This window comes from Leuciscus leuciscus, assembly GCF_965113295.1.
Source record: "Leuciscus leuciscus genome assembly, chromosome: 10".
NCBI classification, from domain to species: Eukaryota; Metazoa; Chordata; class Actinopteri; order Cypriniformes; family Leuciscidae; genus Leuciscus; species Leuciscus leuciscus.
In genome coordinates, this window is record NC_138734.1 from 12,163,573 (window position 1) to 12,190,079 (window position 26,507).

Sequence of the window (26,507 nt, forward strand, 5' to 3'; positions counted from 1 at the left end):
TAGCAGAACTCCCCAAATTTAGGTATTTTTTTAGGTAATTGAGTTCTGGTTTACAGTGTACACAAGTAATGAGGACAATGTAACGTCATCTGTAAAATTTGCTCTGTTTTTGCTAAAAATGTGTTGCTTATCTTTGCAATGATAATTAATTTGCTTTATGTAATTTGTTTAATGTCACACAGTACAGCTAAACAGTAGCTTTAAAAAATCACATAAAATTATTATGAACTAATTTCACTACACTTCAATGCAGTGTGGTAATTTATTATTCGGCCAGATGAGGAAATCACTGAAATTAATCACTGCATGTAAGAGGCTTTTGTCTATAAAAAATATCTCCAGGGCTTTTACTTTATTAAAAAGGCTTTTATTTTATAAAGTGTTACCGGAGATTTGGAGATTTGGGTTCGCAAACCTTCAACCGGATGTTGATCGTTATTTACAGCCGGTGAGAATGGCGGACATGGACGAGCTTTTCGGTAGTGATGGCGATAGTGACAATGAGCAACGAGGTAGTTTTTACACTTGCATTATTGCATTAATATTTGAAAATGTGTTTCATTTATGTGTTAAGTATATTTATCTCAGCAGAGCTCTCGTTTAGCGATATGTGCAGACAGTTGTAAGACGGTCATTGCTTCAGCACTGCAGACAGTTTCCCCCCCCACATTTTATCGGTATTATCTTCACAAAATAACAAAGATATCGCCCACAATTAGAAGTATTTGAAAATTGTATGATCTATATAAAAAAATAAAAAGTAAAAAATAAGTAGTAGTCTTTCCAAATACGTCTATTTTCTATAATATTTATATACATTTAAAAAAAAATTATTATAATAGAGTAGATGGACATTTGTTCCCCATCAAAATATTTACTGTAAAATGCATAAACAAGTGCAAAAACTTGACTGAATAAACCTCTTTCACGATGTGCATGTTGCTTAATTTTTTTTGCCATTTGATATGTTATGATCATTAAGCTTAGTTAAGGATTTAAAATGTCATGTGGTGCAACTTCCCAAAATCTCAAAAATATTTATTAATTCATTATATTTGTCAAAAAAAACTATTCTTTAATTGAAGACACTCTTATGGCATTGACAAATTAATTAAAATGAATAAACAGTTACTAGTTGTACAATTGTATAGCTGTTAAATTTGGGAAAAATCCTCATTATGTAGCTCTTTTTGGCATGTGAGACTTGTTTATGATCTGTGTTCCATATTGAAGCTGTAAGTCAGTTTGGATAAAAGCATATCCTAAATGACAAGTTAATAAATTAGTGTATGCTTTGATGTGTTTCTTCCAGCGTCCGCCTCTGGTTCCGGCTCTGGCTCTGGCTCTGAATCGGAGCATGAGAGACCCAGATCTGCCAGCAATGCTTCTGGCAGCGAGAGCGACAGGGATCATGACGAAGATGAGGATGAAGATGGGGGAAAGCCAAGCAATAAAGAGCTGTTTGGAGACGACAGCGAAGATGAGCGCGGGAGCCAGCACAGCGGCAGCCAGCGCAGCGGCAGCCCGTCAGAGCGATCAGGCAACCAATCAGAGGCGAGCATGCGTTCGGACAACGAGCACAGCGGGTCAGAGGGCCATCACGAGGAGGACGACGATGATGATGACAGGGGCCACAGGTCAGATGTAGGGAGTCCAGTCTCAGGAGCAGGAAGCCACAGGTCTGACAGAGGAAGTGCAAGTCCAGTGTCAGAGGCGGGCAGCCCACGCTCAGAAGCTGGAAGCGGTCATTCAGACCCTGGGACACCTCATTCAGATGGAGAGGGGTCAGGGAAAGATGTCCATTCTGGAGATGAGAAGTGGGGCAGGGATGGAAAAAGTGACCAATCAGAGGACGAGGACAAACCACAGAACTCGGATGATGAAAGGGACCATTCTGATGATGAAAGGGAAAGACAAAAATCAGGTGTGGTATATTCGTGATGTGATTTTTTTTATTTTAAACGAGTACAGCACAAACTCTGGCCCAAAGCTGGATTTTATTTATCATTTAAATCACAGTGCATAATGTTATAACTTATACTAATGCTGCCTTAAAATGATATTGGAAATTTCCTACTTCCCACTTCTGAAGTCATGATTACGAGCTTGTCGCATTCAAGTGCTTTGTTGTCAGAAAGAACAGGAACCATGGAGGACACCAGGTTTATTATTGCCAATTGATTGGGAAAATTTGATAAAAGACAAAATGATATTTAGCATCCCATATTCATTGTCAACCATATAAACATTCACCACGCTATCTACAGTATAGTCAGCTTTTTGACGAATCGGTCAAATACAGGCTATTTTTGCTGTGTATAATACATACAATACGCTTCAAAGGATTATAAATGTATGTAAATATGCACTACTACGACAAGACAAGGTGATGTAGCTGTTGTGAAAAAACTAATGAAGAATAGCAAGTCACAGCAGCAATCGTTCTCCCCCCCGCCATGTTTACTTCCCAGTGGTAAATACAACTCAGTACAAGAGTCACGGTGATGATGTTTTTTTTTATATACATTTTTATTTTGTTAGTTTTTGCCTTGATGACATATCTAAATTAAACGATGATGGGATTAAAGCGTTTACATGCTTATTTTTTCCTTTTGATCAGATTTAGGGCTGCACAATATATCGAAATTATCTAAATATTGCAAATGTATATATCGCGATATGCATATCTCAACAGCTTGCAATTACTGGGGTCATGCTCACTGCTCTTGGCTAAATTACTTTTGTAGCTTTAGTAAGAATCATTATATATTTAATTCATACAGTGAAAACTAAGCAATGTTTTATTTTTACATTTGATTATTCAGTTTCTGTTGTTAAATAAACCTAACATAGGCCTTCCTGAAACCCTAAACCCTGTGGTTTACACTGATGTTAAAATAACACTTCTTAAGCTACAGTAAAACACTGCTATTCACTTTCAGAAGTTGTAGGGATGTTTTCTTGTCACAAAAAGAATGTGAAACACGTATGTAGGCTATATAATTTTAAATATATTTGAAAGATAATTTAAGTTATTTTACTCACTTTAAGCATTATCGTATCGCATATCGAATATCGCGTTATTTAATGAGTTATCGCATATCACATTTTTCTTCAATTAATATCATGCAGCCCTAATCAGATTATTTCAGGTCTACACCACCCCTTTCAATTTGATTGAGATTTAATTTGGATCAAACTCAATTGAATGGAGGTGTTTATGTGAAACCTTTTCAATCCGACTGAGCAATCAATATGATTAATAACAGCTCATTTGGATGCATGTAAACGTAGCTATTGTATTTGTGTCAAAAACTAAAGTTTTAGTTTTCATCTGATATTATTAACATGTTCTAACAAATCTTTCTGTTTGTGATCATTCATTTCAGAGTCTATCAAGGGCAGTGACAGCGAAGAGGACTTCACACGCAAGAAAAAGAAAAAAATCGCTTCAGACTCTGACTCGGATTCTGACCGTGATTCACAGAGGGGTGAGTGACACACACTTGCTGTGATGAAACGCAGCGCCATACACACAGCAGCTCTGTTCAAATCTGTGTTTGCGTGTAGGTAAGAAGCCCGCCGCGAATGATCTGTTTGGGGAAGCAGATGATATTTCATCAGACAGCGACGCAGAGAAACCTCTCACACCTGGGCAACCAATGGTGAGACATGTACACGCACAACATCAGAATAAAAAATGAATCTGCTGAATAACTAACTATATATTTTTGAGGATTTTCTCAAGCCAAGCTATCTTTCTTAGGGGGGTTGAAATATGTGACCCTGGACCACAAAACCAGTCACAAGGGTACATTTTTTGAAAGTGAGATTAAACTGAATAAATAAGCTTTCCATTGATGTATGGTTTGTTAGGATAGGACAATATTTGGCCGATATACAACTATTTGAAAATCTGGAATCTGAGGGTGCAAAAAAATCGAAATATTGAGAAAATTGCCTTTAAAGTTGTCCATTTATTTTCGCGATTGTGCTGCATTCACTCACAAAAATATATCTTTTTTATATATTTACGGTAGGGAATTTACAAAATTTCTTCATGGAACATGATATTTACTTAATAAGAAATAAGAAAAATCGATCATTTTGACCCATACAATGTATTGTTGGCTCCTGCCACAAATATACCCGTGCGACCTTTGACTGGTTTTGTGGTCCAGGTTCACATATAATTAAACGGAAGTTGTGATAGGCTTTTCTTCACGGTTGTGATGTACATATCCGAGTGGAACGGCTTCACGAACAAGAAAAAATGCAGGGTGATTATTTTGGTCTATATTGAAATCACGATTATTTAACACGATTATTGGTGGGGGATATGATCAAAGTCTTATTTCATGATATGAGTAATTGTAAATGTCAGTGAAATTTCACAATTATCAATACTTTAGCAAAAACTAGTACTAGGTTAATTAATGTAAGTAAAAAGTCCTCAAAACAGTTACAGAAGACAAGTAAACGGTCAGCAATACAATAAGAACAAAGAAACTAATTGCAAACAAAACTGACAAAAGATAAAAAATTAAATAAACAGTTCTTTGTTTTTCAGGAAGATGTACTAACAGTGTTCTAACAAATTAAGACGGCCATAAATATTACTATTGTAATTTTACTAGAGGTGGGCATAGATAAATTTTTTTAATCTAGATTAATTTTGAAATTAATCTAGATTAAAATGGCTCATTTGAATTCTGCCGAAGGCATTCAGAATATGTGTGCTACCCAAATAATGACTAAGTCTTTGAGAACGGGTTTCTCAAGCCAGGTGGCGCATTAGACCAGGGGCTCATCTCCTGTTTCCAAAATGCATCACAAACTGCTTGAGAAAGCTGTTCTACTCATAGACTGTAAAAGGTTACTACTGTACTGTTACCGTCCGTAGGCAACATTAGGTTGGCCTATGTTATTATCAACTACTATAGGCTATCAATTAGGGATGGGCGATATGGCCTAAAATCTATATTGTGATATACATTGCAGCCTCTTGCGATAACGATATAGCCTACAGTATATTATAATAAAACCATTTCAGAACAGATTACACAGACCCATGCTAAACAACTGCTAAATGTATTTTTTTTTTAAAGGGTGTATGTAGTTTTGAGAACATATATTGTGCAAAACTGTAAGTATACAACATAATTTTGCAGATAAATAAAATTTAAGTACACTAGCTGCAGAGACTTAAGTAGGTCTAATGTTTATTATGGCTTGGAGTTTATGAAACCCCAAATTTAAAATTAGAATATTGTCTAACTGATGTCTTTTCAGTTAAAAAGAAACACAACAAAGATTCTTAAAATCGAGATTATGTGCTACACCACTAAGATATATTGGAATGGGAATAATACGCGCGTGCTGGTATTCAGTGATATCATGTTTCGTTTTGAATTTGAGGTGGTAGAACGGATTAGTCGTGTGTTAACTTACCGAACTGTTACCCCACACACTCTGTATATAGTTTGCTGCTGCTCGTCTGACGGCTTAAACCCGAACCAAGTCCAAATAATGGATGTTGCACCGATCTTTTTCACCAGCTTTCACTTTCAGCCGTGTTTACTTAAGATGACGACGAATATGCGTTGCAGCCGGGTTTACCTCGCGGCCGCGGGTAGATTGCGTCATCATAGCTTGTGTAGTATAGAGCCATCTCCCAACCCAACTTGGAGAATAGATTAACGGCGATATTTTTTTTATCGCGCGATAAGAGTCTCGCGTTAACGCAGCACGTTAACGCCGATAACGGCCCACCACTAAATTTTACTGATGTTCTCTAAAATAAATACTAGGGGTGTCCCCGACTATGGATTTTCATAGTCGAATCAGAATCATCAAGTCTTGCCTATAGTCGACTAATAGTCGAATCATGTGTATGGGGGTGGGGCTTTAACATTTCAAAGTCGCGATGTACAGAAAATCACCACAAAGATATAGAAAAAAATGTATGAAAACATTGTGGATCAATAAAACTAAGAAATAACATAAATAACTCCAGAAAGGCCATACTGCAGACAGGATTTGCATTTCACATGCAAATCAAATTAAATCGGCTAAATTACCTGTGCGAGCAGGCTCTAAGTACAGCACAACATCGATGCACCGAAAAAATAAACAATTAATTTACTAAATTAAATTAGAACAAACTATACCTTTCTAATAAATAAAAAAACAAAACGAAATAAATCAGAATCAAGTCACAGGTTGAGGAGCAAATGTGTGCAAAATGCCTAAAGTGCAGGGGAACATATATTCAAAACACAAGCCACAAATAGTTAGATTAGATAACCCTGACAGATCAATAAATAAAATTAAAATAAATAAATGATTAAAATAACGATAGTAGCCAGAATGTTCAACTTTGTCTTTTTAACTGCAGAAACAACAATAAATGCTAAACTGGAGAGGCAGTCTTTTTAGCTAAAAATGTTCACAGCATCCAAAAATCAAATTAGAACCGGCTGAAAAGTTTTGAAATCACTTTTACCTGATCGAGAGAACAAATCCAGTCTTTCACTCTGTCTGTGTCCGTTGGAGTCTTTTCAAATTGTGCGCGCGGAGAAAATACACTCTAAAACACTTAACGTGAAAAACGTTTAACGACTTAATCTCCTTAAATAGTTAAATTAAAATATCAAATTATGTAAAGAAAACGCTTTACTATAGGAGGAACGTATTGCGTTCATATTCTAGGTTAATTTGCTTATCTGCACACATAGTATGGTTTCTTAATAAAGTGTGTACTGTGTACATAAATTAAGCCACGTTAAAGTGCCTTTTAAGCGTTTCCTGATGCTAAATCCAGCCTTGGAGAATATCCTTTCTGATGGTGTACATCCACACTTTAGATTTTCTTATCCCAGACATTGTTAAAGATTTAAATCCTTGCCGCCAAGACGCTCCTCTGTCGGTCACGGATTGAAAGTGAAACTTAAATCTGTCACGGGGTGTTTTGATTTATTCACGCACGTTAAAAAATATTTATTAAAACCTTCTTTCTTTGCACATTTTTATATACAGCATTATCATAATAGGCTGAATATTAACGTATTGTCAAATCAGACATTGAGCGCCCTCATATAGCCAAAGTGGCATGATCCTCGTTTCATAACACCTCTGCGAAGATTCGACCGTGAGATCGGTAGTCCAATCAGGCTCCTCCAATCGAAGCATCGAATCTTCGACTATTCGGGGTCACCCCTAATAAATACATGTATATATTTTATTCATTTATTCATTCATTCATGTATTTATTTAGTTTACTGTATGGAAGTAGAATAATGTCAAATGTTTTTGAAATAAAAAGCCTGTTGAATTGCACTACTTGAAAAAAAATAGGCATTGCATTAACCATGCTTGCATTTTAATGCATTGTATTTTTAGTGCTTACATTTTTATGGGCTAAAATTCAACATGGTTGAATATTTAAGCTGTGAATATTTCAATTAAAAACATTTCAAACACCTTTTCATTATTAAAAATTCAATAATCCATATTCACCTTTCATATTTCACTTCCAAAATATTCAAACTGTTTAAAAATACAACCAATAATATTCAACAGGCAATTTTCGGTCCATTTTATTTCGCTTTGCAAATTCGCTTCCACAAATTCAGTGGTTCAAATTCGACAGTAAATTCAACATTGACGTCCATGAACTGCAGGAAAAGCAGTAGATTGCCGAGCATACTCTCCATCTGCTGTTAGTCGACCTCACCATCAGATGGTGCAAAAGCGCTTGTTGCTGACGAAGACATTCATTCATAAAAATGAAAATGATTATCTGTGTCAGTATATGCGGAAAAGATGATAAACACACAAAAGCTGTGTTTATGTTTCATTCAATAACTTCATTGTTACTTTCCCTGTGTATTCTACATGTCATCAGCTTTCTCTACCATGAACAGGATTATAATCGGTTTCCCTCAATACCTCATACTCAAGGATTTCCCTTCCGTTAATAGTGATATGAAAGACCAATCTTGCACCTTATTAGGGAAGTAGGCTGTAGGCTATTATATAGGCTACAGGCAAGAAGATGGACTCAGAATATGAACTTAACGCGCAAAGTTAAATGCTGAGCGTTTCGTGATATACTGGCATAAAATCAACACATATATATATATAGTATGCATACGTGTATTGCATTAGCTTAAACTGTCACAGCACTTGCATATTGTCCTCCTATTGTTAGTTTAACTGTAAATCGCTTTGGATAAAAGCGTCTGCTAAATGACTAAATGTAAAAATTGGCTTGATATTGGACATTAGCACATTTAGGGACCCTCTCTAAAGTTGCATTCAACATTGGCATACACGTTTCTAACTTCAATAGCAAACTTAAATTTATTTGAATAAATATTAAAAATCCAAAGGGTGCGCAGTATGCCTGACACTAAATGAACACTTTACAGTTGGTTTTATGACTGTAAGTCGTTCTATTCAAATGCTATCGGAGTTAGAAACGTGTATACCAAAGTCGTATACACTTTAGAGACGGTCCCTAAATGTGCGAATGTCCAACATCAAGCCATCTTTATGCCAGTCTATCACTGGGAAACACTCAGCTTTAAGCTTTGCGCGTTATTCTGAGTCCATCTGCTTGCCTGCGAGTTTGGTCTTTTACATCACTGTAGTCCATTAAGCTACGTTAAGCGTTGTGTCCAGCAGGGGAATCCTTAAGTATTGAGGGAAACCCTAATAGCCTGCATGCAGCACATCCACAATATAAAGTTAAGGCAACTAAACAACCATGAGAAATATATGTCAACCTCAAAAATTTAACATTGGATCTGTATATCCGCATCGGGGAATAACATTATAATCTCGTTCACGGTAGAGAAAGATGCATGTAGGCTACACAGGAAAAGTAACCGTGAAGACACTGAATTTAACATAAAACAGGCGTCATAATAATCACAAATACACTTACATTGCTGTAAATGAGTTTTATGAATGAATGACTTGTTCTAACTGTTGCTGGTCTTCAACACGCGCTTTTGCACCATCTGCTGGTGAGGTCGACTAACAGCAGATGGAGAGTATGCTCGGCAATCTACTGCTTTTCCTGCAGTTCCTGGACGTCCACGTTGAATTTACTGTCGAATTTGAACCACTGAATTTGTGGAAGCGAATTTGCTAAGCGAAATAAAATGGACCGAAAATTGCCTGTTGAATATTATTGGTTGTATTTTTAAACAGTTTGGATATTTTGGAAGTGAAATATGAAAGGTGAATATGGATTATTGAATTTTTAATAATGAAAAGGTGTTTGAAATGTTTTTAATTGAAATATTCACAGCTTAAATATTCAACCATGTTGAATTTCAGCCCATAAAAATGTAAGCACTAAAAATACAATGCATTAAAATGCAAGCATGGTTAATGCAATGCCTATTTTTTTTCAAGTAGTGCAATTCAACAGGCTTTTTATTTCAAAAACATTTGACATTATTCTACTTCCATATTACTGCACAATAGTATTATTACTATTGTAATATATTTCTTTATTGATTTTTATAATTTAATGAACTTTCTCACCCATGAAAGAGTTTCATTCCTCTTTCTTGCTCTTAAAAGAGTCATAATTTAGATTTACACAATATTCACCCCTCTCGAACACCTAGAATTAAACGGGTTGTTATATTTTACTGTATTTTCAGTAGATAATACTTTATTTTGCATGCAGTATGCACTTGCTATACTAATTACAGTAAATTATGCGTAATTACAAGTTACTAATCCTAACCCTATAGTATGGTAAATATTACTCTCTACTTATTTGTGTAATTACACTGTAACAATAGCACCTTAAAATAAACTGTAACCCTTCAATATGCAAATTACTAATCAATTGAATTAATCTGAACTGAATAAATAGGATGGTGAGGACGGTCTGGAGGGAGATCATCCCGAGGAGGAGCCGGCTCCAGAGACGAGGATCGAAGTGGAGATTCCCAAAGTCAGCACAGATCTGGGCAGTGAGCTCTACTTTGTCAAGTTGCCCAACTTTCTCAGTGTGGAGCCCAGGTGTGTGAATGTCTCCTGGAGAACTGAAGGAGTTTCTAAATGCTCCATCCTAACAATCCCAGTCAGTCAGCAGTTTGTCTCCTCTCTCACTGTCTCTCCACAGGCCGTTTGACCCTCAATACTATGAGGATGAGTTTGAGGATGAGGAGATGTTGGATGAGGAAGGACGGACCCGTCTCAAGCTGAAGGTGGAGAACACCATCAGGTGGCGCTCTAGGCGCGATGAGGAGGGCATCGAAGTCAAGGAGAGCAACGCAAGGATTGTTAAATGGTCAGACGGCAGGTGAGGAGATGCATGCAGAATTCGGTGCTGGAAAACTGCACCGAATCATTTCAGCAGGTGCTGATTATCGCTCGGATGATCAAATTCAGCAGAAATCTGGAAATCAGTATCACTCTTTCTCATTCTGCAGCATGTCTCTGCACCTGGGGAATGAGGTGTTTGATGTGTATAAAGCTCCACTGCAGGGTGACCACAACCACCTGTTCATCCGCCAGGGCACAGGACTGCAGGGTCAGGCTGTGTTTAAGACCAAACTCACCTTCAGGTGCGTCTCACACACACTCACGCACACACACACACACGCGGTTATGGGCTGCATCTGAAAGCTTAGACAGCTGACTTGTTGCCTCGCTGCCATATTGGGCAATGACTTTGCAGGCGCATGAAGGACGGTACCTCACTAAACTAATTTCAGACAGACTTCTGAAGCAGCATAGCGGTCTAATGATCTACTACAACAAAATAAAGAGAGCTTTGGTGATAAATAAACAAATGTATAATTCCTAATACTAATTTCATGCTAGAAATTACATCAAAAGTGGACAAAGTTTGTCAAAAATGGACATTTACATACAATCTGACCGCCAGCCGCAACTTTCCGACACCATATTTCTGTTATGGAATGAAACACACAGGATTGTGGGATATCAAAGGCAGCAAAGCATACATCTATGCTGCCTTCAAAAATCGATCAAATAATGATATTTCAGTATGTGTCTTGTTGCCTTCCTGCTTGCAGTGGCAGCGTTTTTCAGCTTTCGGACACAGCCATAGTATTGGTAGTGATGATATATCACTGGTTGGACGCTAGGTGGTGCTATTGGGTAATTTTTTCTAACCAGTGCTACAGGATCACCTGTTTTTGTAGGCCACAACCTGGACACAAGTTTAGCACTTTAGCACTTCCGGTTTCATCATCCAAGTCCTCCTCATCCTTTAGTGACAGTCTCACTCACTGTCATAAGCAGGTATTGTTTGTTACCATGATAACCGCTTGCGCATCTGCATTGAATTTACATTTTGTGTATGAAAAGTACCTCTACACACGAGAGGAGGCTGCATGATAGCAAAAAACTAAACAAAACTATACATTTAGTGCTATTCTATTTATTATGGTATTTGATATAGGAACTGTTGTTGTTTTCAAGTTTCAATCATAATGTTCCTCCATTTAATCCAGTTATTTTACTCTTATTTATTTATTTTTTAATTCAAGTTTGAGTATAGCTCCTGAAAACAAAGCCGTTATGACGCCAAACGCCCTCATCGTTCATTTTAAAATAACAAATGTCCTATGCTTAAGTAATATGCATTTGTATTAATTCTAAAATTAAAAATGTTGTTTAAAATAGTTGTAGATTAATTAAAGCATTTCACACTTCAGGATGCCTGTATGTGTATTTCTATACGTAGCTGACATGTATGTGTGTTTGTAGACCTCACTCCACAGACAGCGCCACACACAGGAAAATGACCCTCTCTCTTGCTGACCGCTGCTCAAAGACACAGAAGATCCGAATTCTGCCCATGGCTGGCAGAGACCCAGAGTCCCAGAGAAATGAGATGATCAAGGTAAAACAAACACACACACAAACTTGAACTCGGCAAAGAGATTTGAGTTTAGACAAGACTGATGAAAAAAATTCATGTTAACACAGAAATGCTGTGTTTTCAGAGGGAGGTTATATCACAACGTGTATCCTCCTTAATAAAAAGCTCTTCTTTCTGAAACCCTGGAGTTTTAGGAAGAAACTAGGTCATAGAAATGTCCTCCTAGGGAGTTTAAGCATTATGTTTTGAATCTTAAGGGGGGGGGGGGGGGGGGAGGGAGTTTGAAACAGCTTCTCTGACTTTACGGAAAAGTTTGCAATGGTGTTGAGTTAAGAATTTGTACATGGTTTGTCTTAAAGCATATTAAAAACACCACATAGACATATAAACAACATTAAAAGCTTGATTTTCACCACAGGTGGACTTTAACAGAACACCCGAGCTTTCCGACAGCCAATTAATTAAAGTTTTATTGAAAGCAATCAAACCAACATTAGGCATTCTGAGTTGATGCATTTAAGAAAAATAGAATGGTAATAATTAACAGGAAAAAAAGGTAAGAGGGTGCATCCGTAACAGTATACAACTTTTTTTTAACAATCTGCCCATACAGGCTATTTTGAACAAATGTGCATAAATCACAGATGCTGAGATGTCTCCATAAAGGAAAAGAACATATAGCAAAATATGAGCCTTTACTGTCATATAAATATCGGATATTTGAGCGGATTCACTCTGCATTTAAATGCGGTTGTCTCTCCTGAAACTCTGCAGTGTGTATGTGGCCGTTGGTCCTCTTACAAACATGAAAAAAACAACTTTTATTAAAAAAATTTATAATTGTATACAGAAAGCGAGTAAAGAGCGTTCCACTTATAATGACTGAAATCTGTCAATCACTTCAGTTGCAGCGACAATGCTAGAATGCTGCAATTCACGTTGTAATGTGAAACCTGATTGTCTGACTACAGAACGTGAACACAAATAAGCACAGGATCGTTTTAAAGCCGCTGCCTATCAGTGGGTAACGGATTGAGTCGAATATTCTTTCCTATTGATTCCGAACCCGCACGCAGAGTAAATAATAGGTGGAATAATATTTATCAAATAAAAGCGATTCAACCATCGAGTACCCGCAGGAACCCAAGTGCATGCAGGACTATCCTGTAAAGCTGCTTGATCTTTGTATAACGTGCTATAGAAATAAATGTGACGTGACTTTACTGGAGTGCTGAATTGCAGAGCTTTTGCAAACATAAGCACATCACTATGATCAGATGCTTTCTCAATGGTTGTTTTCTCACCGCTGTCATTTTTGCTGTGTGTTTGTTGTTGTTGAAAGGGAATTCACATATTTCACACATTACATATTCATCTAAACGTCCGGATGTTCGCTAACACTATACCACTGGTCACGTTTTTCGAACTTCTTTTTACTGCTAAGCGAGGAACGAGAAAGAACTTAGCCTTGAGTATATCGGGGCCTTTAAAGGTCAACATTACACACAATGACTCTGCTCTTGTCATTTCAGAAAATCTCATTGTACAAATCTGATAAGCTATTGCATAAGACAGCAGTAAACATAACAGACTTATCAGAGTCTGTGAAGACCAGGCCATCTCGACACACACACACACACACACACACACACACATACATAAACACAGCAGCTCTTGGCAGCAGCAGGTTATGCACGTATGATTTGAGCTGTGTTATCTAAACAGATTGTCTGACAACTATAGCGGAGTACTGTAAATGTTTTATCTATTTCTTCTCCCACATTCATTTTCCTCTGACCTGAATTCTAATGTCCAAAGAGCCAGATTTCATATCAGATGAATGACCATAAGTCAGTCAAAGACCTAGACACCATTAGACAGTCTTACTGTCATAAATGTTGATGTGTAATAAATGAAGAGCTATAAAAGGATTTCAGGTTTTATTGAAATTGATTTTGAGAGATAATAATCATGCATAACTCATAAGGGTGTCACGATTTCGATTTTAAATCGAAATCGATCGAAATTAATGCTCAATCTCGATCATCGAATCAAAAAATGGAATCGTCGATGCTGCCACGCCCCATATGTCACGTCAGCTCGGCTTGCCTGTAATAGGTAAAACTCCTTTTCTCGAGAATATTGAAGCCTTTATTTTAAAACGCATTGCAGCTGCACAGCGAGGGCATCATAGCTCGTCTGAGCGAGCTGGCTGTGCTGCGGCAACTCGTCGAACCTATGGCGAGTATAGCAGTGGCGTACGGTCCAATGGGAGCGCTTGGCGCCCTGCCAACCTCGAGCGCGGCAATTTGGACGCGGCTGAAGTGTATGAATTCAGAGAAAACTCGCCAAAGGACTTTAGGTTTAAATCGACTGAAGCGAAGTACCGGATATGAGCGAAATAGCACGGCAAGGTAACGCAGTAGGCTACTCGTTCCCTTATCTCTAGGGGAACCGAGGTTACGCAAGTAACCAAGTACGTTCCCTTACGAGGACGTTCTCTCGTACTGCGTTGCAAACGCTGTGGGAACCCAATTTAAAACGCCGTGCTATTCGCCTGTGACTGCTCTGAGGAGTCCAGGGAGCCCCGGGACTATAATAGGTAATAGGTTATATTGTTTAAGTTTCCAGTTGACTTAAGATATAAGTTATTGTTACATTATGTTGTTGTTAAACGTTTTAAATTTGACAATGTAGTGTGTGGTAGTACATTGCGAACAAAGGTCAGATATTATTATATTGCATAAAAGTCTAAAAATGGCATAGCTTGTGCTTTAAAAAAAATTTTTTTTTAAATCGAGAATCGAATCGAACCGTGACTTTAGAATCGAAAATGTAATCGAATCGAGGATTTGGAGAATCGTGACACCCTTAATAACTCATGCATAAACGCCTGGACCTGTTTTGTGTTTTTGATTCAACTGGGCTTGAATTTATATTGTATATACTGTACACTACCTTTCAAACCTTTCCGGTCAGTACGTTTTTATTTTTTATTTTATTTTTATTATTTTATTTTTTATTCAGCGAGCGTGCATTAAACTTATAAAAAAATGGCAGTAAATACTTTTATTTTGTTACAAAAGATTTGTATTTCAAATAAATGCTGTTCTTTTTTTAACTTTCTATTTTTTTGTATTTTTTTTATCACGGTTTCCAGAACAATATTAAGCAGCGCTGTTTTCAACACTGATAATAATAATAAATGTTCTTTGTCAGTATATTATAATGATTTCTGAAGGTCATGTGACATTGAGGACTAGAGTAATGACTGCTGAAATTTCTTAATAAATTGCATTTAAAAATATTAAAGTAGAAAACTGTTCTTTTTAATTGAAATAATTTTTCAAAATATTATCGTTTTTACCGTATTTTAAATCAAATAAATAGCCTTGGTTATCATAAGAATATTCTTTAAAAAAAAAGTATTTTTAACAGTAGTGTAAATTCAATACAATATACAAATACAATACATTCCAGATGGCATCAACGGCATTTATGATTTTAGTGTTTAAATGTAAAAGTTTAGTATCTGACAAACCCCAGCAATATCTGTAAAATGATTGTATTAAAAAAAAAAAATCTTGATTGACTGCAGTTTCATGGGAAAGTCGTGGAACTTCTCTGGTGAAAAGTGTGGGGATCCTGGATCAAAATGTAATAAATGAAAATATTTATTAAATCCAATAAGGTTTAGTTCTTAAATCCTTTTTCATTACTCAGATAAAAAACTCAGTCTATATTTATCTCCTCTTCGACTGATAAACTAGGAAGTGGATGTGTTCCTTCAGTGTAATCCTGCAGTGACATTTTCTTTTTCTCTCTCTGTGCAGAAAGAAGAGGAGAGATTACGTGCATCTATCCGTCGCGAGTCCCAGCAGAGGCGCATGAGAGAGAAACAGCATCAGCGAGGTCTGAACGCTGGGTACCTGGAGCCAGACCGCTATGATGAGGATGAGGAGGGTGACGAATCCATCAGCCTAGCCGCCATCAAGAGCAAATATAAGGGTGGAGGTTTGAGGGGTAGGTGGTGGCGTGCAAAATATTATACATTGGGCATTGTGTATAAAATGCTCAAACATTTTCAGATTGTACACTGTAAAAAATGTCAGACCTCTCCAACTCAGAAATTTCTAATGACTGGTCACATATTTTATTTTTTTTACATTGGCCTAATAGAATTTCTGTGAATTGAATTTGATGAATTGTGGCCACAGTCTGTTAACATGGGCTCCATTAGAAATATGTTGAGCCAGTGAAAAAAATTTGTTTACCAAACCGTGTTGTTGGTCCAATTAAATGTTTTAGATTTTAGTTGCAATTTTATTTCTCACTGTCCCAACAGAAAACATGTATGAAAAACAAAACAAAACTGAATACATTCAAGAAGTGTGAAAACTCACACATAAAGTTTTCTTTATGTGGTGGTGAAAACTTTCAATAGCGGCTCTGCATAGGTTAAAAACCTGCAAATAAAAACTAACATTAATGTCAAGCTTCCCTGCATCACATCTGGAATAGAAGTTACTTAATTATATAATGAGGATGAGACAGTCAGTCGATTTAGATATTGCTTTATCATTTATTTTGTGGTATGTAAACATATCCAGCTTTTCAGTACTGCTTAAAGTTACTGACACGAGCGATAAAAAATGAATGGATGAATAAGATAATCGCAAGCTTGACGCGTTTTATATTAAAAGGCAATAAGTCCCAGGCCGACGCCAGCTGCAATCTAATGACACTGTTCAGCGGTCATGTGGTGCACATCACTCAAATTACATCTCAGAAGTCGACCAAAACTGTGTTTTACTCTTATGGCTATCATCAGATAATATTGGTAACTGGGAAAACGCTCTTGAAACCAATGAATGCATGAACTCAAAATTTTACAAAATGTATTTTAAACTTTATACGGGGTCTTAAAGTAAAACTTTGGAGAATAATTTCAGTGCTCAATACTCACCATAACGTCTTGAAACTTATGACGATGATGTTTATCAACACCCCTTTTTATTTCTAGTGATGCACCGAAATGAAATTTTTACCGAAACCAAAATTAGTTAATTTAGCTGAAAACAAGGGTTTTCAGCTAAATAATCAATTCAGTAATCAAATTGTTTAGTAATCAACAAATAATTGTTGAAATATATAAACATTTAAACTGTCTGCAATGACCGATTTATTGAAACATTCTGTAAAGGAGATATAACAGGTTAAGTTAAGTTTAGACTTTCATATCAAAAGTCACGAAAAGCGTATTGTGATCAACTGAAAAAAGCATATAATAAAAGGATTTAAGAATTGATATCAATTCATCAATTCATATCAAAGATTGATTAAAATTGATTAAACCCAGAATTGTCAACCCAGCCCTAGCATCCACACAGCTGACATGAAGTTATGACACGTGCCATCTGAGAAGTGCTAATTAAACAGCGCATTTTGGTCAATGATTTCGGCCCTCCAAAACCATTTCATCCAACATGCTGTATTGGGACATAGTTTTTGGTTGATGGAATTTCTGTGCATCTCTAATCATTTCCATATGCTTGTAGCCATTCAGACATATGGTACATGTAAACCCATTACACCAACTAAACAAACAACTCTGACATCAAACCTTTAGTGTGAAAATGACCGCCTCTATAGGAAGTAGGCCACTGAACTGTGGTGGGGTGCTGTGTCTGTCCTCTATATTGTATTCCATCGGTTCCCCGTGGGTCAGTGTTTCTGCACAACAGATTCTTTGAGTGAGATTGAGACCTGCTGCGATCAGCTAGAACATTTTGTACAGCAACAACAGCTTGTGTTCCCAAAACAGTACGTCTCACACTTTCTCACTGACAGTAACCGTTACAGCCGTTAGCCGATTACCTGCCGACTCCTTAATACTGCATTATGTCGGAGTCCAACTGAGATTTAGATTAGTTTGTTCAGTATGATTTGTTTGTGCCAGTAAGAGGTATTTACTGAAAGAACATCTCTCTGGAATGCTTGAAAATGTGTCCTGAATTCTGAGCTGTGCTAAAATTTTTGTTTGTTTGTTTGTTTGTGGGTCATAGAGGAGCGAGCCAGGATCTATTCGTCAGACAGCGATGAAGGTTCTGATGAGGACAAGGCCCAGCGGCTGATGAAGGCCAAGAGACTGGACAGTGATGAGGTGAAACTTTCAATCCAAACAGACCGTTTATTTAAAAAAAAAATTGAAAAAGGAATATATTATATGATATGTCATAACCAGTAGCACAACACTGACTGGCCGTCCACTTTTTCAGCATCCTTGGTTACAAAGTATATTTCCCATTTGTTTTCTTCAGTAAAAAGATCAAAGCCATGAACCAAAGTAAACGACTTTAAAGGTTCACACTTTACTTCACACAAAAGTTTAAATTCTGTCATCATTTGCTCCGGTCGTTCCAAACCTGTAAGGCTTTCTTTCATCTTTTAAACACAAATGAAGATATTTTTAATATTCTCTCATCATTTTTGTCTATTATTCATTAGAGGTGTGAAATTTCTCGTCGAGGTGACAGCTGTTTGGTGATATCAGCATAGAGTTGAGTTTGTGGCAAAACCTTTTATAGTGCTTGCATTATGTTGTTCTGTCTCATACTCAGAAAGTAAAACTAAAATCACATTCGTTACAAGATATGGCTGTCATGATTCCTCGATTAAAAAAATACACATAAAAAATAAAAATAAATCCTTGATTTTAATTTACCCACGTCGTTTAACCAGCAAAATACAGAAGTGGCCGGAAGAATCAACGGACCGCATTATTGGACTGTTTTCTAAGACTGAAGCCATTGTACGAATTAACCTTTTCATAGTGTTATTGTAAAATTAAATAACTAAATAAATGTGCTGCGGGTTTCGGAGTGATATGTTCATTGCAATTTCAAAATAAAAGTTTAAACCCTCGCAGTTTGCATTTGGACATCAAAACGTTCTTGTTCAAGAAATTACACTAGCATTTCTATTGTAAAGAAGTGGCCAAATATTAAGTGGACATTTTAATTAAATGTTGTTTGGCCAATAATAAACAAGGATTTGATCATGCTGTAAAGTGTAACAACAAAAATCACCAGTCTGTTGGCGCCATCTGCAGGCATTTGTTATAATGCGTAATGTACAGAAGTTGATTATTGTTTATAGTATGCAGTACAGGCCAAAAGTTTGGACACATTACTATTTTTAATGTTTTTGAAATAAATTTCTTCTGCTCATCATTTATCATTTATTTGATCAAAAATACAGAACAAATATTAGAAGTTAATATTGTGATATATTATTACAATTTAAAATAATTGTTTTTCAATTTATTATACTTTAAATGATCGTTTATTTCTGTGATGTAAAGCTGAATTTTCAGGATCATTACTCCAGTCTTCAGTGTCACATGTGACATCCAGTCTATCACATGATCCTTTAGAAATCATTCTAATATTCTGATTTATTATGAGTGTTGGAAACAGTTCTGCTGCCTAATATATTTGATGAATACAATTATAAAAGGTTAAAAAGAACTGCATTTATTCAAAATAAAAAAAATATTTTCTAATAATATAAATCTTCTTTACTATCACTTTTTATCAATTTAACACATCCTTGCTGAATAAAAGTATTGATTTATTTTTAAAAAAAGAAAGAAAATAAATTACTGACCCCAAATTACTGACCAGTAGTGTATATTGTTGTTACAAAAGATTTCTATTTTTAAAACATTTGCATTTTTATTTTTACTTTTTATTCATCAAAGTATCCTAAAAAAGTATCACAGGTTATGAAAAAATATTAAGCAGCAGAACTGTTTCCAACTTTGATAATGAATCATCATATTAGAATGATTTCTAAAGGATCATGTGATAGACTGGAGTAATGATCCTGAAAATTCAGCTTTGCATCACAGAAATAAATGATGATTTAAAGTATAATAAATTGAAAACCAACTATTTTAAATTGTAATAATATATCACAATATTAAAAAAAAAATTCTGTATTTTTGATCAAATAAATGCAGGCTTGATGAGCAGAAGAAAACTCTTTCAAAAACATTAAAAATAGTAATGTGTCCAAACTTTTGGCCTGTACTGTATTAATGAGAATTAATGGCACCCTTGGTAATATGATAAAAAATGTCTGTAAAAAAATATATCTGCATTTTTTTATCCTTCTGATTAGGGCTGGGCGATAAAACGATAACGATATGTATCGCGATAGACACGTAATCAATATCAATAAAAAATGCGTTCGATAAAACGTTCGATATTTATTTATTTTTTTCGTTGGAAGAAACCAGCAAAGCAAGTTTGATTGCATGAACAAAGGCACTCACTCTCTAGTAACTAGATAAAACAGAAAAAGTCAGCTCGCCTGACTTAAAGTCTGACCGTAGTCAGACCAATGTCGTCTGCAGATTATGCAAGACCGTCGTCAGTTTTTCTGTTATTCGCGTGCTTATGCGCTGTTCTAGCTAGTTTCTCAGCGCATACATGTGAAGCTCACATGCACTAAAAGCCTGTCTACCAGCGCCTGAATACTAAGTTATCTTTCGAGTCTTATTTTGCTAATACTGTTATACACACAAGGTTTACATAAACTAGTCGGATATGTCTAAAGTGAAAGCAAACTTGAGAAAATTTAGAGAAAATCTGCTTGTCAAATGCGTGTATAATAGACGCGTCGCGCGCAGCTCTTAAAGAGACAGTAGTAATAGTAAACACGCTGCCGCTTGTCCTTAAAGGGATAGTTCACCCAAAAATAAAAATTATCTCATTATTTACGCACTCTAATGTTGTTCCAAACCTGTATTAATTGCCTTATAATATTTTCTAATATTAATATTTTGAAGAATGTGGGTATCCAAACAGTAGCTGGTCCCCATTGACTTCCATAGGAGGAAAAATATACTATGGAAGTCACTGGGGTACATCAACTGTTTGGTTACCCACATTCTTCCAAATAACTTTTATTTTCAACAGAAGAAAGAAACTTATTCGAGTTTAAAACAACGTGAGAGAGTAAATTATGAAAATTAGAATTTTTAGGAGAACTATCCCTTTAATGTTAATAAAACAACAAAATGTAAAGAGAAAATCACTCACTGCTCTTGACTAATAACTTTATTAATAGCTTTAATAAGTATCAATGTATAATTTATAGAAAATAGAAAGAAATAGATTTATATAATTTATAGAAAGAAATCGTAATATTATATTTTTGCCATATCGCCCACCCCTTTATAAAGCATTTCTTACGTATTCTTTAATTTTGCACCTTAATGTTAAGAGATAATTGTTAAGTGTTCATTGTGATTTTAGACTTTTGAGTTTTCCATGGTCGTGTTGACATTTCTGCCTTTTTAACTGATGGGATTATAATCAGAGGTAGGTTAAATTTAAAATAAAAAATCTTTAAATGTAATATATTTGTCTCCTGGACTGGTCCTTATTTTAAATATGTTATAAAAAAATTCAATAATTATCGATATCGACCGATATGAAACACTTATATCGTGATACAGTTTTCAGCCATATCGCCCAGCCCTACTTCTGATCTTTCATTCAAAAAAGTTGCAAAAATCTAACCTTTCATTGAAGTAAAAGAATTGATATTGTGGGGGAAATCACATTATGAAATAAATGTTTTTCTCCAAAACACGTTGGCCACAAATATTGGCACCCTTTTGTTAAATACAATGCAGTCTCCTTTTGCCAAGATAACAGTTCTGAGTTTTCTCCTATAATGCCTGATGAGTTTGGAGAACACCTGACAAGAGATCAGAGACCATTCCTTCATACAGAATAGGGCTGGGCGATATGGACAAAAAATCCTATCTCTGTATTTTTTGGTTAAATGGCGATATACGATATATATATATGTCGGTACTTTCTATGTTTTTTCTATTTGGATAAAGAAAATCTGTATTTATTTACTTCTTTTTTTTTTTTTCTTTTTTTTTTAAACATCCTGCCCAATGATATCCTACAAACAATGTTGATATTGAAGGATATGGAAACAAATATAGTGAATGTAATGTAGGCTATACAATATATTATGTGCAAAAGGGTGGTTAAAATCACATCACATTACATTCTAACATTGTAACATTACAATATAAAAACAAAAGCACAAACGAATTATTTTAGCCTGCATTTGATTACCCCATTATAATGGTCACTTTCATAAAAATATACTTACTTGTAGGTTTAAAATTCCACATACGGCACATTTATTGTCTCCAACAACAAATATTTTAGCAGTATATTTTAGTCAGAATGATTGCGCCACTATTCTATTGTGCTCCGTCTGTTTGGTGCGCATGGTGGCGCTCATTCACGGGAAGCTTGAATTTTAGCGGAGATTCATTTGCAGAAGGCTCTTCCTCTCCTGAAAAATGGACATGTTTATTTGACTTTCTAACATTTACAGATGGATAATATACCTGTGACATGTAAGTTAAGCACTGAGGAGAACACCACATCTCAAACGCATTAAGCAGCGCAAGTATTTATCTGTCAGTCAGCAACAGTATCTGTTAGAACATCTGACAGGGCAAGCTGTTTTAAACTTGTTAACTATATCTTACCAGTTATTTGAAGCCCTTAATATAAGCTTGTCATATTTAGGACAAATTGTACTATGTACTTTCACTGCAGAAGCTCACACTGCGTCCTCCGCTATTTTTAAGATGTGCTCGTATCGATATAAACGGTATTGCCTCATTCCATATCGTTTCTAAAAAATATATTGACATATCGTACAAACTCGATATACCGCCCAGCCCTAATTCAGAATCTCTCCAGATCCTTCAAATTCCCAGCTCCATGTTGGTGCTTCTTCTCTTCAGTTCACCCCACTCATCAGGTCAGGGAACTGGGATGGTCAATGCAGAAGCTTTATTTTGTGCTCCGTAACACATTTTTGTGTTGTTTTTGGTGTCTGTTTTGGATCGTTGTGCTGATGGAAGATCCAACCACGGCCCATTATAAGATTTCTAGCAGAGGCCGTAAGGTTTTGATTTTTTATCTGATGGTATTTGCTAGAATCCATGATACCATGTATCTGAACAAGAAGTCCAGGACCTCCAGCAAAAAAATAGGCCCACAACATTAAAGATCCAGCGGTATATTTAACCGTGGGTATGGGGTACTTGTTATCTCTGTTTGTACCAAACCCATCTGGTGGCTTTGCTGCCAAAAAGCTCTTTTTTTAAGTTAAATCCGACCATAGATTCTGGTCCGTTTTGAAGAGCCAGTCGTGTCTGACAACTGAATATGCTGGAGTTTGTTTTTGGATGAGTGACGAGGATTTTTCTTGAAACCCTCCTAAACAACATGTGGGGATGTAGGGGTTGTTTGGTTTTTGTTTTATAGGCTTTCTGACCCCAATACTTAACTAATCTCTGCAATTCTCCATCTGTGATCCTTGGAGAGTCTTTGGCCACTCAATCTTTCCTCCTCTCCGTGCATTAAGACAATATAGACACACGTCCTCTTCCTGGCAGATTCGTAACATCTTTAGTTGATTGGAACTTCTTAATTATTTCCCTGATGGTCAAAATGGGGATTTTCAATTCTTTAGCAATTTTCTTACAGCCACTTTCTATTCTGTGAAGCTCAACAATCTTTTGCTGCACAATCAGAACTATATTCTTTGGTTTTACTCATTGTGATGGATGATTTTAAGGACTTTAAGGGAATTTGGCCTTTGTGTTTCCTCATATTTAAACTCCTGTGAAACAAGAAGTCATAGCTAGCCAATTTCATCTTCTTAGTCACGCTGATGTGCTAAAAAAAAGGTCAATATTAATGGGAATATACTTCAGAGATATTTTACTTGTAAAAAAAATCTAAGGGTGCCAATAATTGTGGCCAATGTGTTTTGGAAAAAAACATTTATTTCATAAAGTGATCATATTTACCAGGGGTGCCATTAATTCTGACCACAACTGTATTTTAACAGTTGTTCAATAAATTTATGATAACTTTCTTTTGATGCTTTATTTGAACCAATTATCATTGCCTCATTGTTATTATATATGCATTATAAATCATTTTAAAAGCTGTTGTTTACTTAGACCCATTTTAATTACCGTAAAAAAAATTATCCGATTACTCAATCAAAATAATTGAGCGATTACTCGATTACCCAAAAAATCGTTAGTGACAGCCCTAGATTAGTTAAAACATTAAAAATGCACCTGCATAGTTTTGCATTTTGTGACTTACAATCACATATTTTGTCATTGAAGATTTCTTAAAGGGGTGGTTGATTATGATTTCACTTTTCTAACTTTAGTTAGTGTGTAATGTTGCTGTTTGAGCATAAACAACATCTGCAAAGTTACAACGTTCAAAGTTCAAAGCAAAGGAAGATATTTGCTTTTAAAGAAATCATTTTTTAACAAACAGCTGGTAGGGACTACACGAGCTTCCTCCCGGGTTAGTGACATCACTAACCCTAAAATGTACATAAACCCCACCCCCGGGAACACACAGTCCATGTTGAGAAGAGTAAGAATTGCTGTAGTAGAGCACATTTGTGAGTCTGCTCAAGCTGTCGCATCCGTCTTTTCACATACAATACAGCACGTAACACAAATGCAATAGCTTGTCACTCTGTAGGCATCTTACAACAGTTCCCACACGAGCGATTTTATGAATGATCATGACAGAATATGCTAATCAAAGACTTGAAGATAGTTAACTCCACATCAGCAACATAAATTCATCAACTAACCATTCAGAAACATCCTGTTGCACTCTACATGTTGTCACCTCTTCTTGAGCCTCTCCATCATTGTTCAACTCAAGTTTAAACATAAAAGGCAGAACAGTTTCTGACATTGTAGTGCGTGTCTGTGTGAGGTAATCGGAGCCGCTAACACACACAAGCTTTTGAAGCAGCAGCTCATTTGCATTTAAAGGGACACACACAAAATGACGTGTTTTTGCTCACCCTCAATAAGGGACAATTTTAACATGCTGTAAAAAATAAATAATCTGTGGGGTATTTTGAGCTAAAACTTCACATACACACTCTGGGTACACCAGAGACTTATTTTACATCTTGTGAAAAGGGGCATTATACCACCCCTTTAATAATAGTGTTAAAATATCGCCTTCTCGTGAACCCAATATTGTGTATCATCTCATGAGCTAAGTGTTTCATCACACCCCTAATATTCATTGAAAGTCCTTGCAACCAAAACTTTCAAGCTTCAAAAAGTTTGTCATCGTAATCCACTGCATGCAAAAACCCGTCAAGCAAGTACATTTGAGCTTTTGTTTGATCAATGTTTATATGTGAATAAAAAGACATATCATCATCATCATCATATAAAGTGATTGTCTCTTCAGAAGACTGATCTAAACCACTCAATTTCTATATATTAATTCTACAATGTCTTGAAGCTTAAACATTTTGGTGTGGACTTTCAATAGATTGACAAAAATAAAAAATCTGTATGTCATGTGTATGGACTGACATGAGGTTGAGTAAATGATGACAGAATTTTCAATTTTGTGTGAACTACCCCTTTAAGATGAATCACAATATTTGATTCTTTTGCCATGATTCGTGTTTCTCTGGTAACTGAATCCTGCTTAAGGATTGTTCATAGTGAATTACTGCTAAAAAAAAAAATTGCTGTAGAGAGAAAATAACTGGGAGTTATGCTTTTCAAAGGTTAATAGGCTAGCATTTTTATGAGTTTATGACAACACTTTTAGGCTCATTTACATATAGAAGTCTTAAAGATACAGTATCAAAAACAATTCTAAAGCTCTGAGAGTCTGGAAAAAGTCTGACTTTTGACACCTTGACTAACACCAGAAGTGTATGTTAGGGAATTAAAAAATAATATTTATCATTTCTTTCAGGAGGGAGAGAACTCTGGAAAGCGAAAGGCAGAGGAAGATGACGAATCTGCAGCCGCCAAGAAACCCAAAAAATATGTCATCAGTGATGAAGAAGAGGAGGAGGAGGTGGGAGAGAGAGAGGGAGATGGAGATGGAGATGGAGAGGGAGAGGGAGAGGGAGAGGGAGATGGAGAGGGAGATGGAGATGGAGAGGGAGAGGGAGAGGGAGAGGGAGAGGTGGTGGAGGATGTGGAGGAAGACGAGTGATATTGTTTTTTTGTTTTTGTTTTTTTAAGCGTTTTGTGGTTATTTAATCACAGTAAAGTAGGTGGTTAATCCATAAAATCAAATCTGCAGTTATTTGTATATTTTATAAGGATTGAAGATGCTCATCATTACAACAAAACAATAAAGAGCAACAACCTCGATGTGGCCTGCTTGTGGTTTATTAAATGTGTAACTGAAATATTGCACTGTAATATGTTTAATGTTCATTTTATAATAAAATCACTGTTCTAAAAGTTTGACCCCTGAACTGTAAAACTTATGAAAAACAAAAAAGGTTAAGGAACGCTGCTCTACTCGACACTGACAGAACTTTTTTTGTCTTCAGTTCAGTTTTTTTTTTTTTTTTAAATAAAGATGAAACCGAAAGGACAATCTGTGTGTGATGGGCATTTAAAAAATGCGAAATATGTTGTAAACGGTTGCTGCGGAAATCTTAAATTTCATTTAAACCTTCACATGCCAAAATATATTGC

At 35.9% G+C, this 26,507-nt stretch overlaps 1 protein-coding gene and 1 long non-coding RNA gene across 2 annotated transcripts; one reads left to right on the forward strand and one right to left on the reverse strand.

Annotated features, from left to right (window-relative positions):
* Positions 1 to 401: 401 nt before the first annotated feature.
* Positions 402 to 26,174, forward strand: leo1 (LEO1 homolog, Paf1/RNA polymerase II complex component). The gene is made up of 11 exons (XM_082182968.1): positions 402 to 512; positions 1,313 to 1,924; positions 3,390 to 3,491; positions 3,571 to 3,665; positions 9,899 to 10,047; positions 10,151 to 10,330; positions 10,461 to 10,595; positions 11,767 to 11,902; positions 15,715 to 15,904; positions 17,947 to 18,044; positions 25,768 to 26,174. The coding sequence occupies exons 1-11, from the start codon at positions 455 to 457 to the stop codon at positions 26,011 to 26,013; spliced, it is 2,001 nt and encodes a 666-aa protein (XP_082039094.1). The 5' UTR covers positions 402 to 454; the 3' UTR covers positions 26,014 to 26,174.
* On the reverse strand, positions 19,615 to 23,508 carry LOC309507732. Its single transcript, XR_014209232.1, has 2 exons — positions 21,434 to 23,508; positions 19,615 to 20,054 (listed from the first exon to the last, which is right to left on the reverse strand). It is a non-coding gene; the product is annotated as an uncharacterized lncRNA (long non-coding RNA).
* Positions 26,175 to 26,507: the final 333 nt, after the last annotated feature.